Source organism: Setaria viridis, chromosome 1 (assembly GCF_005286985.2).
Source record: "Setaria viridis chromosome 1, Setaria_viridis_v4.0, whole genome shotgun sequence".
Lineage (NCBI taxonomy): Eukaryota > Viridiplantae > Streptophyta > Magnoliopsida > Poales > Poaceae > Setaria > Setaria viridis.
Genome location: NC_048263.2, coordinates 29,870,680 through 29,886,092, shown reverse-complemented (window position 1 = coordinate 29,886,092; position 15,413 = coordinate 29,870,680). Strand labels below are relative to the sequence as shown.

The 15,413-nt window shown below is 50.8% G+C and overlaps 2 protein-coding genes across 2 annotated transcripts; one reads left to right on the top strand and one right to left on the bottom strand.

Moving 5' to 3' along the window:
• Window positions 1–9,129: 9,129 nt before the first annotated feature.
• On the bottom strand, window positions 9,130–11,234 carry LOC117859273 (uncharacterized). Its single transcript, XM_034742519.2, has 4 exons — window positions 10,984–11,234; window positions 10,820–10,892; window positions 9,539–9,628; window positions 9,130–9,409 (listed from the first exon to the last, which is right to left on the bottom strand). Exons 1-4 carry the CDS (start codon window positions 11,143–11,145, stop codon window positions 9,345–9,347), a joined length of 390 nt encoding a protein of 129 aa, XP_034598410.1. The 5' UTR covers window positions 11,146–11,234; the 3' UTR covers window positions 9,130–9,344.
• Window positions 11,235–11,343: 109 nt separating this feature from the next.
• Window positions 11,344–12,714, top strand: LOC117855645 (GDSL esterase/lipase At5g03980). The gene has a single exon (XM_034738033.2). The coding sequence runs from the start codon at window positions 11,516–11,518 to the stop codon at window positions 12,710–12,712; it is 1,197 nt and encodes a 398-aa protein (XP_034593924.1). The 5' UTR covers window positions 11,344–11,515; the 3' UTR covers window positions 12,713–12,714.
• The last annotated feature ends 2,699 nt before the right edge of the window (window positions 12,715–15,413 follow it).

The window sequence follows — 15,413 nt, the reverse complement described above, 5'->3', positions numbered from 1 at the left end:
AAATGTGAAGATATCAGCCAAAATCCACGTCCAAAATCTCCAAACAAAACCAAGAGCTACGTGGAGAGTATTAACAACAACATGAAGCAGATCTTCCTCTATTCAACCACGGCGAAGTCTTGACTTGACCGGATGATGTTTGCGGTTTAATCAAATTGATTTGGTGAGAAGTATCATATATCTAGTGTAATCATCCATGTTTCAGGGTAATTTCATCGTTAGCATCATATCAATTATCATGCTGCTATTTGAGTATATCATCAAGGCGTAGGACAGCACGCAGTCAGCGAGGTCAGTTTCTGGAAGCCTTTTGCTGCCGCTTTCAACGAGCATGCAAAGGCAGCATGCTCATTTCACAGTTCCAGTAATTCGCTCTTCACTCTTCAGCCCAAAAAAGGTTCACTCTTTGTTCTTTGCCGTGTTTGCTTTCTTTCTGCCCTGCAAAGTGAATTGTCGTGGTTAGATCTTCCAGAGCTATTTCGTCAGTGTTTGCAAGAAGGAGATCGTCAATGGCGTCCAAGTCAAGTCAAGGTGAAGGTGGACCTAGTGGCCGCTATTGCGCTTAATACCTACTATTGTGGGATGTTATCGCTAGTATTCACAATGCTCAATGTTGACAATAATGACTTGAGCAATAATCGAGAATGATATGATGATAACGATGTTCTTCTTCTTCTTCATTGATAAAAAAAAGAATTGATTTTAACATGTAACATTCCTTATATCTTTTTTATGCTTATATATGACCCTTGCACCGTGAAATGTAATGACAAAATTTTTTCAATATTCTAAGTAAACTTGACATTAATATTTAATTACACTCTATAATTTTAACTATTTATTATTATGTTTTTGAGCAAAACTATTTTTTATTATTGCTATTAGGACTTAGCACCATCCGCAACCAGATACTAATTTGACCGATTACTTAGATACTAATCCGCTACCAAGCCGTGATACACTATTTAACACCTTGCTAGCATAAATACATAAATAATATGGGATTTTTTATATAAAAGCCACATGTTAACAATCAAATAAAACAATAAACAGTAAAGGCCATTACAATGGTAAGTAAGAAAATTTTCCTTCTGAATAAACCATTGCAGCTGCAAAATGAGCAAATCAAACTCAGTTGCTGATTACCCGCCAAAAAAAAAAGTCCGATGCTGATCTATCCGATTCCGACCTCACCATGAGGAAACAGAAGGAAATGTTCTGCCATCCGAGTTCGGACTTCGGAGGCCGACTCGAACTCTACTCCGTGTCTCCGACTCCAATCGTGCTCACGGGAGCAATAAAATACATGGCACGCGCTCGATCTCCATCCACCCATCCTGCCATCCACCACGTACTCAACTTTCTGGCGTCCAAGTCCAAGTCGCGAAGAAGGAGATCGTCAGTGGCGTCCAAGTCCAGGTGGAGGTCATGCCCGCCGGCGGCATGAAGCCCTTGTACTCCGCGCCGGGGCACCTCCGCGGCGTGCTGGCGCGAGACCCCTCGGTTTGCCTCGCCGCGGTCGAGGTGTTCTCCTTCTCCGTGCCCACGCGGAAGCGCACCAAGCGCACCCGCAACCACGTCGAGGCTGAGGCGGAGGTTCTAACCGTCGGCGGCGAGAAGCCCGTCGACCCTGCGCTTGATCGCCTCCACAAGCGGATGGCTCTGGAGCTCGAGGCCCTACGCGAACTCCTGAGGAAGGCTGAGCTCATACCCCGCAGACCGGCATGCAAGGGCAGCGCGGCACCCGCCGGCGGCAAGAGCAAGCGGCTCCTGGCCCCCGAACCACGGATGGAGGCTGGCGGCAAGACGCCGTCGCTGAAGAAGAGGAAGGTTTCGCCCCTGCTGGAGCAGAAGCATGATCAGAAGCAGAGGAAGGCGCCACGGATGTCGCCTGATGAGAGGGAGCAGCTCGCCGGTCGCCTGGCCTCGCTGGCCGCGGTGCCGGACCAGATCGTGGAGTTTCTGCAGCAGCAGTTCGGCAGCGACGCCGATCCCCAAGGTGAGATCGAGATCGACATCCACTCGGTGGAAGAATCTGTGTTGTTCGAGTTGAAGGCTCGGCTTGACAAGCTCGCCGAGGAACGCCTCGCCGCGGAGATCGTCGTCCCGGAGCAGGGGGACGAGGACGTCGACATCTGTGCCGGGTCTGATTCGGACTCGGACAGCAGTAGCTCAAGCAGTGATTCCGATGAGAGCAGCTCGGGCAGCGGTTCCGGTAGCGAGAGCGACTCCGACGAGGGCGTAGGCGGGCCAGCTCCACCGGCGGTTCTTCCCGGGGAGAACGGCGCCCCTGTGCAGCCGCCGCGTGAGCCAGCACCAGAGGCCGCGCAGAGCACCAATCCGGTGAGCGTCTCCGGCGACGGCGGTGGCTGTACAGCTCCACCGGTTCTTCTTCCTGAGACTGCACAACCACCGCCGCATCGGGCATCGGAGGTGGCGCAGATCGCTGAACCGAAGAAGAAAGTCCAAGACGTCCAGCGCGCCGCCGCGCCTAAGGCGGCGGTTTGCTTGCCCGGCGTGCTCTTCAGGGCGAAGGTCCGCCGGGAGCTGCTGAAGATGGAGAGGGCGGTGCCGCCCGACGAGAGCATTAACCAACGGGACCTGCGGCGCCTGTGCATCGCCGAATATGGCCGCCCCAGCGTCATGCGGCAGCTCGGGCTCTTCCTGATCAAGGCCGACGCGTAGAGCACTGCAGATCGAGCAGGGGAGTAGTAGGATAGTTTTAGCCTTGTAGGTGGTAGCCATGCAGTGATGGCTCCTCGGCTCCTGATCAAGACTGACTTGTCTGAATTCTGATAAGCTGCTGTCGATCGTCGCGTGGTAAGCTGCTGCTGTAACCGCACGCCGTGAACTCGCAGTGGTGCCCGCCGTTCCGCGCGTGGCGCCGCGCGCCGCCGCTCAATTGCGTGTCGCTAGACTATCGATCTGATTTGCCGAGATGCGTTGCCTCGTCAGGGTGCTGGTGGCGGTGGCGGCGGCGATGTTCCTCTACGGCGCGGCGCTGAACAGGGGCGGGACGCGGGGCCTCTCGACAAGCAGGCGGGGCCGCTACGGCCGCGGCTACTACTACTACGGCTGCGTCGTGCTTAAGAGCGGCATCTTCTCCACGGCGTCCATCTTGTCCGGCGCCGCTGCGGCGTGCGCGATCGCGGCCTACGTCTACCTCCAGCGGACGGACGACTACCCGGCCGTACCGGGCCAGTTCGCCGCGCCGGGCGTGGCGATGGGGCAGCCGCAGTGGTCGCAGCCGTACCCACCGCCGGCCTACCCCCGCCTCCGGCCTACCCGCCGCCGCCTATGGCTTACCCTCACTACGGGAAACCTTAAATTTGCCGAGTGTATTTTTTTTGCCGAGTGTTTTTTTGCGAGCACTCGGCAAACAAGCTCTTTGCCGAGTGCCAAGCCAAAAACACTCGGCAAAAAAAAACACTCGGCAAATCGAGGCTTTGCCGAGTGTCAAATAAAAAACACTCGGCAAAGCCCCCTCTTTGCCGAGTGTCAAAAAAAACACTCGGCAAAGAGTGTAATTTGCCGAGTGTCAAAAAAAACACTCGGCAAATAGGGGGGTTTGCCTAGTGTTTTTTTTGACACTCGGCAAAAAAATAATTTTTTTTCCGCTTTTCGCCATGAAATTTTTTGTACTCCCCACATACAACATGTGGTACTCCAAGTTAAAATTTGGTATATTTTTGTATTTATTTGCTATATTTGTTTAATTAATTGAATTTTAAGGAAATTTTTGGTATAAGTCAAATTTGAACTGCAAATGATTCAAATTATGGAACAAAATGAGTAGAAAAATGATATTCATATTATTCGGCCCTATTTGAGACCTGACCCATGAAATGACAAGAAATTTCGAACATCTTGTTCAGGAAACACGACCACGAACGTGTGGCAGTAGTATTTTTAAATTATAAAAAAAACAAGCAAAGTCTGAAAATCATGAGATTTGTCATGATGTGATGATATCATAGGTGGAGGCTGTGGAAAAAAATTGAGAATGTTTTGCACATTTCGTAACATACGATGTTTACAAACTGAAGCATCTCAGAAGAAGATTAATAACGTTGAGAAGGATTGCATAAGATTTGGAGTCAAAATGACGGTCGAGTTTTGATTTGACTACAAAACTTTTTGTATAGTCAATAGAGAATATATATTGGTTCGTGTGAAAATTTGGTATTTTTTTGAAATGGTTGGATATTTTTTAAATTTTTTTCAAAATAAGTTTGCCGAGTGTCCTACGTTGGACACTCGGCAAAGAAACCCTTTACCGAGTGTCCACGTAGGACACTCGGCGAACGTTTGTTTTTCCCAACCCCGCACCGGCCGCACCGGCCCCCGCACCTTATCCCCCGCACCTTATCCGGCCCTGCCCCCCAACTCCCGAAACTAGCTTCCTCTAGATCTTCCCCTCGCCCCCGGCCCCGCCGCCCCCCGCCCCGCCGCCCCCCGCCCCGCCGCCCGCCGCCCGCTGCCCGACCCCGCCCGCCGCCGCCCCCTTCGGATCTGGCCGCCGCCGCCCCCTTCTTCCCCTTCCCCCACCCCGCCGCCCGACGCCCGGCCGCCCGCCGCCCGACGCCCGGCCGCCCGCCGCCCGCCGCCCGACGCCCGGTCGCCCGCCGCCCGACCCCGCCCGCCGCCGCCCCCTTCTTCCCCTTCCCCGGCTCCCTCCCCTCCGGCCGGATCCGCGCCCCCTTCTTCCCCTCCGGCGCGGATCCGGCGGCCCCCACCTTTCTCCCCTCCGGATCTGGCGTGTGGAGGCGGGCGGTAGCGGCGGGCGGCAGCGGGCGTGGCGGCGGCAGCGGGCGTGGCGGCGGGCGGCAGCGGCGGGCGGCAGCGGCAGGCGGCAGCGGCGTGGCGGCAGCGGCGGGCGGCAGCGGCGTGGTGGCGGGCGGCAGCGGCGTGGCGGCGTGGTGGCCGTGGCCGTGGATGGCCTGGGCGTGGCGGCGGCGGCCAGCGGGCGGCGGTGGCCGGGTATGTTTTTTTTTATTTTTTCTGGAAATATTGTTTGCCGAGTGTTTTGTGCCACTCGGCACACCCTTTGCCGAGTGCCCGAGCAAAGACACTCGGCAAAGTCAACTTTGCCGAGTAAAACTTTGCCGTGTGCTCGTCGCCGAGTGTTACACTCGGCAAACACGTTGCCGAGTGTTTTCAGGGTGTCGCCGAGTGCCTGGGGCACTCGGCAATTTGTAGCTTTCCCGTAGTGCCTGCTCCTCCGCCGTACGGCGGCTACGGCGCCAAGCAACCTGCGGGGACAGCTTGACGTCAGTTCCAAGTTTCCAACCCACACCGTGTACGGTGTACCGGTGTACGTGTCATGAAATATATTGCGAATTTGTAAGTGCAATTTATCAAATGTGGAATCTATTGCTCCCTCCATTTTATGAGAGTGCAAGATATATTTTTATTTTTCAATGAAAGGCTTATTCACAAGTGTCCATGTCATCCTTTCAAAAAAAAGTAAGTGTCCATGTCATCTATAAATGACACAATAGACAACCTCTCCAACTAGTTTAATATATGGGCATTGAATAATTCACACATATTGGATTATGTTGTACGCTAACTTTCCTCCTGTCACAATTAAGGATATTTTGGACATTGACAAAGAACACCTTTGAGTAGTACTTTTATTAGAAAATATTTATAAAACAAAGTAAAAGTGTGTTTCATGAAAGTACGTTTGGAGACGAATCAGCTACTCGTGTCATTTTTAAATACCCAAACTTGACATTAAAAAAACCCATTTAACCAAAGTTTAATATAGCTGACTTAGGACAACTTCTAAACAGCACTTAGTCATGACTCGAAAGACTAGTTAGTTGCGGCAAATAATCTTCTCTCTTTTCTTACGTGTAATCCCTCCATGTATGACAAATAATGCCAATGCACGACTTAGTACTTTGTTGGAAATATCCCAATTGTGTTTTCTTCCGAGAATACCATAATAAATAGTTTGTTTTAAATTTTGCACTTGCACTTTACATGCGCCGAGGTAATTCCATAGAGATTCCTGGATGCATCGATGAGATTGTATTCTTTTTGCATGGATTTTTGTTTCTGTTGTTGATCAGTGTTATAGGCTGTTACATAATTCTCCAACCGTGTTCAGTGATGGGAACCGCAATACTATGAGCGAGAATATGTATCTTTTGATCTTTTCTGAATAATCGTTTCATTATACGTTCGGAGTACATCAAGTGTTGCACTGATACACACCATGAATCGGTAATCCGTGCATGCCTGGGCATTTCATTTTGTCAAAATCGTCTAGGTGCAAGAGCGGTTTTGTGTTTTGGCAAAACAATTTACGGCTTGTGCCAATCGGTCTCAGGCAACAGATTGGTTTTGTGTTTTGGCAAACAATTGCCTCGTCGGATTACGTTTTCTGGCGGGAGAGACGGAAACATACTGCCGCCTCCTGGTGCTTGGAAAACAGGCAAGGCGCGAAGCTTGCTTCTCGTTCGAATTCTAGTCGGACTCGGAAGTCGGAACCATCCGGCGCATCGGAAGCGCGTGGCGGCGACCGTCTCCGACTCGAATCACTCGCCCGGGGACGATTAATAGCACCCCACCATGCCTCCATGCCTCCACATCCATCCTCCCTCTCCCACCGGTCCTCTTCTCTGAGTTCTCCCTCCCGGCGTCCGGCGAGACCCGCGAGAGTTTGCTCGCCCATTCGACGTGCGGCCAACCATGGGCGCCCTTCGTCGCGCCGCTCCCGCTCCCGTCGCCCGCCCGTTCTCGAAGCGTTCGCGGGCCGCCGCACCCGCGGCTTGCGGCGCCATGGCGCGGCAGTCATCGTCGACGACCCGCGGAGTCGGCGGCGATCAGAAGCTCTCCGCGCCCTGCCCGAAGTACACCAAGGTCGTCCGTAATGGCGTCGTCGTCGAGATGGAGGTCATTCCTGTCGGCGGCGGCGGCGAGGTGCCCAACGCCCGCCCGTTCGTCAAGCCGCCGCGGGTCGTCGAAACCGCTACTTGTGGCACGATGCTGCGCGAGAAGAAGTCGGCTCGCCGCGCCGGCGCAGACGAGCAGTTCTCGTTGCCCAGTCCGAAGCGTACCAAGGTGACCCGCGACGGCGTCAAGACGATCTCCGTCGAGCCTGCACTGGGAACCCTTCGGAAGAGGATGGCCGCGGAGCTCGACGCCCTCCACGCCCTCCTGAGGAAGGCGGAGCTCTTGTCCAGCGGCAACAACGGGCGGTCCATGGCCGCCGCCGAGCCACGATCGGAAGCGCCGGCGGAGGCTTCCATCAAGACGCCACCGGCGCAGCGGACGAAGGTTTCTACTCCCGCGAAGATCGTTGAGTTCGAGAGCGCGGAGGACAAGAACGAGTTCGTCGACATCTGCGGCGGCGTCTCCCCTGCCGTTCCCGTTGAGAAGGCTGGCGAATCCGGCAATGGCCCGACTTCAAGCAGCGATTCTGGAAGCTCGTCTTCGAGCGATTCAGATTCAGACAGCGACTCCGGAAGCTCATCTTCGAGTGATTCAGATTCGGACAGCGAATCTGACAGCGATCCCGACGAGACCGTCGACGTCCCGGTTCCACTTCCACAGGCGGTCCTTCCCCAGGAGAACGGAACATCTGTGCAGCCGGCACCGGAACCAGCATCGGAGGTGGTGCAGAGGACGGAACCAGAGAAGCACTCCAAGACCGATCTGATCGCCAAGGCGAAGATCCGACGGCAGCTTCTGGAGATGGAGAGGGCGGTGCTGCCCGACGAGAGCATCCACGCACGGGACCTGCGGCGCCTGTGCATCGCCGAGTATGGCCGTCCCGGCATCATGCAACGGCTCGGACTCTTCCTCAAGGCCGACGCGTAGAGCGGTGCAGATTGAGCTGGAGTAGGATAGTATGTCTGAATGGACATGTTCAAGTCTGCTGTAGTATGTGTTGTGGTGTCAAGCATGTAACCTGAATCAAATATCACCTGAGACCAAATGTCTTATAGATGTATGTTGTGCCATGTAGTCTGTACTCTGTAACTGTACTGAACTGTCTGAATGTGCCAAGTTATTTGCCACACGGATGTCTGGTGTTTGTTTGTGTCATCTATCTTGAATAAAATTTCTGCTGACAGCAAAACGTGCTTCAATACTGAACATGGCTGTAATAAAGTTTGTTTCAGGCTCTCAGCTCTTAAATTGTGTTGTTTCTGGGCAAGTTTGGATGCCGCAGTGATAAGACTGCAAGAGAATAGATGGGGTTTTGCTACAAAATGGAGCTTAAAGTTAAGAAAGATAAAAACGCACATAAATTTTCAGGCCAGGCACACCCTTGACACATTAACAAAATCACACGGAATGTACGCCTATCTTGGCAAAACGAGTTTTGGATATTCATCTGCCGCGAAACGGCATCGCCGTAAGCCGATCAGCAGCTATGGGTGTGTTTGGTTTTGGAACATGTGGTTGGACACGACCTCCTTTTGTGAGTTGGTGTCGACCCATCTCGTGTTTGGATGAGAGGGATGAAGAGGGATGGGTTCATTCTAGTCTTTTATTTGGTTGAAGGGGTTGAGAAGGATAGGATGTATGACATTTTAGCACCGTTAGCAACGGGTCCCACCTATCAGCTGCGGGTCCCATTTGTCATCTTTTTTTTATTACCCGCCTCCTCATCCCCACCCCGCGCCGGCCGCCGCCTCCTCCCCGCTGACCGCCTCCTCGCCACCCCCGTGCCATGCCGCCTCCTCCCGCACGCACGGACGGACGCACACGGTGTCGATGCGGGTCGAGTACGTCCGCTCATTTTGAGCGGATGCGTTCGACCCGCATCTCAGACGAATATTTCCCTATTAGGTCCGACCCAACCCCCATCCCTCTCCAACCAAACGTGGATCCACGAGGGTTGAACCCGTTCCAACCTTCGACCACCAAACCAAACACACCCCTGCCCCTGCGAGATCCTTCCTGCCAAACGGACCAGCTTGCACTTGAGCAATGGTAACAGAAAAATGTCTGGGACAGCCAGGCACGCGGCGCACGGCCTGTTCTGCCCAAACCAGGAACGGATAGTTATGTTTTGCTGCACTGCAGATCGGTTATTCCTGACTGCAACAGATGACGGGCGCCAATTCACAACAAAACATCTCCACAAACACAAACCCAACAAGAACATGAAAAAAAAACCCATGCATACTCAACTATTACAAAACTTGATTCATGTTTGAAGTTCGATACATTAACACCAGATCTAAGTAGTTCCTAATGAACATTCAGGCGGTAGTGGCACAAGCCGCAAGGTAGTTCACGCTCCCCACTTTGGCGAGGTCAGTCTCTGCAATCCTTGCTGGTTCTCAGCAAACGTACAAAGGCTTCACAGTACCTATCCTTCATTCTACCATGGCGTCAACTTTGTCCTTTGTAGGCGGCTTTGCATTTTTGGCTTTCTTTCTACCTGCAGAGTGAATCAACAAGGTTGGATAGACGTATCACATGATGGCACAAAGTAAGCAGACTGCTTGATTGTTCACAAAGAAGGAATTGGTGTATGATGTATTACTAAGTTGAACAACAGGAAACTTACCTTTGCCTTTTAATCTTTTGATCTGTATCCTGGAGCTTTTCTTCACACTGACCTTCACTTGAGACTTGCCCTTTGCAGCTTCTGAAGACTCTGTCCATAAAAATACGAAAGTAAGAAACAGGGTTGCAGTAGTTATCAGATAAATATTTATTATAGAGGTTAAAGGTCAACAGGGGAAGAATGTGCCGGACCAAATATGTGGAAATGAAATCAAACAACACACTGAGATAATATGACAGAAACAACAGAAGCCAATGGAATTCCCTAGGCAGGCAGGTTAATCTAAGACCATCGCTACCCATGTTGTTAGGAACCTAGGACACACATATGCCCTAGTCAGGAACACGAGAACTTTGTGAGCAAGGTAATAGCCCTCTCAGGAGAACTTTCATGACAGTTTAGCAGTCTATAACATTTAATTAGAACATCTAAATGTTGCAAAACTCTTATTTTGTGAAGAACCTTAAGGCAGATTATCTTAGTTTGATTCACAAGTCTACAGACAACCATGATCCAGAAACTGCCAGAAAGGCAGAAACTGGCTATGCCTATAGGTTATGCATTTCATCACAATGAATCAGAATAGCTTTGCTTGGTATGTCATAGAAATATTATCTGTTTTCAAGCGGAGGTGATAAAGTTATTATTGACACAAACAAAATAAACTTAACTATAAAACAAGCTAGATGGAAACTCGTTTCCAAATACCAACAAGACGAAATAGCACCAATAAGCGTATTGCAACGCAAGATGGAAACAGAAAAATCAGTTTTTTCATGATCAAAGATGCAATAACCAGTAATATCCAATTTTCCACCAAATCTACCGTGGAGTTTACAAACAGCGAAGCAAACATGATAGCTGGGGCGAAGGTATAGTGTGATTAGGGGGTGCATTAAAAAGTTAAAAAAAAATAGTGGTTAGGTACAAATTTGCACCATATATGCACCCCTCACAACTAAACTCTATGCACCCATAAGGCAAGTGCACCCCCTCCAATTTGCTCTAGCTTCCATGATAGGGTGGAGCTTAACACATTTAGTTATCCCTCGACTAAATTTCAAAAGAAACGGCAGTACCAATACAGCACTTCTGCAATTCTCTACAGCATTATACTTTACAAACGAATCAATAATTATCCCTAACCCTCCAAACAACCAATCTGGGTCAATCCTACAAAAAATCACACCTCACTAGCACACAACATTCTCCAAAATTAGACCTAACTGAATCCCAATAAGATCAATTTTCCATCACCCTTATCAAAACAAGCAAGCGCACCTTCAGCAGAGACCATGTCGACATCCCCCATGTTGTTCTCGAGAGCCTTAATCATCGCAGCCTCTTTCTGATCCTGCACCACAAACCCAACAGAACAGGCATCAGAGATGCCAAACCTCCGCACAAACAAACAACATCCCAGAGAAGAAAACCGCCAGACTCACCCGGTTGAGGCGGCGCTCGATCTTGCGCTTCCGCTTGCCGGACATGGAGATGGGCGCGGTCCGCTGCTTGAGCTTGCCGGTGCCGGGCTCCCCATGCGCGGCGCGCTTGCGGTCCTGCTTCCACTGGCGCTTGTTCTTCTGCACCACGTTGAACTTGGCCATGGCGTGGCGGCGGATGGGTCTCGCAGGCGCCGCCGCGGGAGGGAAGGGGGAGGGAGAGAGGAAGCCGAGCAAACCCTTCGGCCGCGGCCTTTAACCCTTACCCTCTGCTGCGTCAAGATATGTGCAAGGACGCGCGGCCGCTACCGATTCCCCGTCGCCTGGAGATTCGTGCGCGCGGGTCTGACCAGATGGCGACTCGGTCGCGCAGTCAACTGATCTCCGGCTCGGACATGCTCGTGGCCTCGGGTTTCCTAGTCCGAACGAGAGCTCACTGCCCGCTGAATAAAAGGCGCCCGCCTGCCTCCAACTTTTCCACAGGCCAAAACGAACGCAGCGTTCCAGCAGACTTCCAGTACGTGACCGGACCACCATGGCTCGCATCGTGCTCGCCGCGTTGGTGGCGCTGCTCCTCATCGTCGGCCCGTGCCACGCAAGGCCGGCACCGCAACAGGCGGCGAAGGAGAAGGCGGTGGCGGACGGCATCACGGCCATCTACAACTTCGGCGACTCCCTGTCCGACACCGGGAACCTGCTCCGCGAAGGCGCCACCGGCATGCTCCAGTACACCACGGGCCCTCCCTACGGCTCCGCCATCAGCGGCGCCACGGGCCGGTGCTCCGACGGGTACCTCATGATAGACTTCCTCGCCAAGGACCTCGGCTTGCCGCTGCTCAGTCCGTACCTCGACAAGGGCGCCGACTTCACCCACGGCGTGAACTTCGCCGTCGCCGGTGCCACCGCCCTCGACGCGGCGGCGCTCGCGAGGAGAGGGGTCGCTGTCCCGCACACCAACACCTCCCTGGCCGTCCAGCTGCAGCAGTTCAAGGACTTCATGAGCGCCAACACCCGTTCCCCGCAGGAGATCCGCGAGAAGCTGGCCCGGTCGCTGGTCATGGTGGGCGAGATCGGTGGGAACGACTACAACTACGCCTTCTCGGAGAACAGGCCGGTGACCGGCGGCGCGCGCAACTTCTACAACTTCGGGCGCATGGCGACTGGCGTGGTCGAGGCGATGGCGCTCGTCCCGGACGTGGTGCGGTCCGTCACGAACGCGGCCAGGGAGCTCCTCGACATGGGCGCGACGCGGCTGGTGATCCCGGGAAACTTCCCGCTGGGATGCGTGCCGAGCTACATGTCCGCCGCGAACGAGACGGACCCGGCGGCCTACGACGCCAACGGCTGCCTCATGTCGCTCAACCTGTTCGCCCAGATGCACAACGTGCTGCTGCAGCAGGAAATCCGAGAGCTGCGCCGGTCGTACCCGAGCGCCACTATCGCCTACGGCGATTACTTCTACGCGTACGTGCAGATGCTGAGGGACGCCGGCAAGACGGGGTTCGACGAGGGTGCGGTGACCAAGGCGTGCTGCGGCGCCGGTGGCGGCGCGTACAACTTCGACATGGAGCGGATGTGCGGCGCGCCGGGCGCGTCGGTGTGCGCTAGGCCGGACGAGCGCATCAGCTGGGACGGCGTGCACCTGACACAGAGCGCGTACAGGGTCATGACCGACTTGCTCTACCGCAAGGGCTTCGCGTCCCCGGCGCCGGTAGAGTTCCCGCGTACCTGACGATCAACGGGCGTCCTTCATTAGAGATTTAGAGTTTAGTTAGATGGCTTGTGAATTGTAGTTCTATAGTTCCATCTTTATTTCTTCCTGTACTACCTCCGTATGAAAATATTATTGACTTTTGGTCATGATGTTTGGTAAAAAAGAAATATGTAAGTGTCATGTATTTTGTTTGTGACACTTCACCATCATAGGCATTTTAAGCATGACTTACTTTATCAGATTTTTGAATAACACAAATGGTCAACCGTAGCAAGAAAAATCAACAACGACACGTATTTCAAGGAGGATGTATTTTATTAGCTCGCGAGCTTAATAGTACTTCTGAGTCTTAAATATGCAATTTGCAATTTCTCGCATTTGCTTTTTACTGGTTATTATACCACTGCATCTCGTTTCCTCCGGATATGGTTCCTAGGATTCTGTTTCCATGGGCCTGACCGGACCGTGGCACCACTAACCGCCGGCCTGACCAGCGTGACAACAACCCAGAAGCAACGCTACCTACACCTGCAAGCGCGGAATCGGCAATGGAGCGTATTGGAGATTTGGAGTCGCGTGCTCGCAAAACTTACCAGACCACACAAGCCGGCATCTTGCCAGATGGGCGGACACTCTTCGAAACGACAGGTCCGGCATCTAAGCCAGATGGCCGATACTCTTTCCTCTTCGGTTACCTTGCACGCTCGAATGTACAATGACAATAACTTCTCGGCTTCTCGCTAAATCTCATGAGTAAATTGAACATATAGCTTGAGCTAGCGTCGGGTACTTAAATCACCTTGCTTGCGTTAGCCTCCTGTGACTCCTGGGACGCCGCGTAGGTGGTCATAAGCCCGTCTCCTGGGACGCCGCGTGCTGGTAGGCTCGTGGCGTTCCTCCTCGTCGCGTGCTCCTCCTCCTGCTGCCTTGGAGTGGCGGTGGCGGCGGCGACGACGGTGGATGGCATCACGGCTATCTCATCCGTGAAGGCGCCACCGATCCCGATCAACTTGCTGGACCAGCTGGTCATCTCGGGCAATTTCGATCCCGATCGGGTGCATCCCGAGCTAGCATGTCACGACAAACGCGACGGGTCCGACCGGTACGTGATCAGGTCGTGAGCGGCTAGGACAGCATTCACCCGACGCAGCTCGTGCACGAGGCCAGGGCCGGAGCTGCATGGGTGCTGGCCCCTCAGCTCGTGAAGTCCATCTAATATTAGCTGTTTTATCCGAAAATTTTGCACATAAAACATGAACTTAATTCAATTGTAGAGTCTCAGCGACTATGCGTTGCATACGCGACAGCAATCTATCTGTCGCCTGAAGGATTCCGCGTGGGCTGGTGGCGTGAATTCGGCCCATATCGCATTCAAAGCTGTTGCCAGCCCATATCGCATTCACGTTCCGAAATGCTGGTGCCGGCCAATTCCAGCTGCTGCTGGCCTGCGCTGCGTTAGCTGATGACGCGAGCCGAGCGGTTACTTTTTTTTACGTAAAATCTTCCTTTTTTCGTTTTTGTTTTTCACTCTTTTCATTTTTTTCTATCCGTAAGTAATTTTATTCCGTTCGTTTTTTACCTTCCGTTACTAGATTATTTTTTTCTAATCTTTTTAGTCTACTTTTATTTTCCATTTATTTCCTTCATTTTCTCTCTATTTAACTTTTCTTCTAATCCATAGGGACGTACGTTACACCTTTGTCCCTTTTGCTTTTTTCCATTTCTCTCCGCTTTTCATTTTCTATATTCTTCATTCCTATTTTTTCTTCTATTTTATTTCTAACCTTCTGGTAGATATTCCTTCTCGGTACGCTATTTATCATTTTCCCCTTTTATTTATTTATTATGTTTTTCTTATATTTTATTGCACTTTTTTCATTTCTTTTATTTATCTTGTTTTTACTTCATCTCATCTCATCTTATTTTCTTTTCTCGTTCCCTTTTCTTTCTTTTTTCTCTTTTGTTTTGTTTTCCTTTTTATTACTTACCTAATTACTAATTTATTTTTATATTTTAATTCAGATTATTTGTTTGTGCGCCAAATTATTTAAGACTAAACTATTCAACCATGTAGACCTGTGGATTAAATAATATTATATGTTCATAATGTATTTTTCCAAGTGTACAATTTTTTATTTATTGAGTTCACATAATTCGTTCGAGGTGTATAAATACTTGTTCTATGAGTTCTTGCAATTTGTTCGAGGTATATAGATCTTTTGTTCCATGAGTTTATATAATTTGTTTGATGGGTACTTCTATTTCGTTCTGTGAGTTCATATAATTTGTTCCGGATGTATTTATTTTTGTTCCGTGAGTTCATATAAGTTGTTCGATAATATGTTTTGTTCCTTGAGTTATTATAATTTGTTCTAGGTGCACGTATCTTAAAATAATCTTTTAACTTGATTTTCATATTCTATTGTTTTGTCTTGCACCATTAAATTTTCAATATTTTGTTTACAATATACTCGGACACGTCTTTTTTATTTGCATCATACAAACTTCTTTGATGTTCAGTATTTTATTTGTTAGTTATAATCACTTGTTCATTTTGTAATTTTTTTTGTTCTTGTTATATAATTATTTGTTCTAGTTATTCAAGTATTTGTTCGCGGTAATCAAATTTAATATTTTGTATTAAAAAATATATTTTTAAAAAATCATCCAAATATAGTCGAGTGTGTTTTAAAGATCTTTTTTAAGAAATAATGAAAAA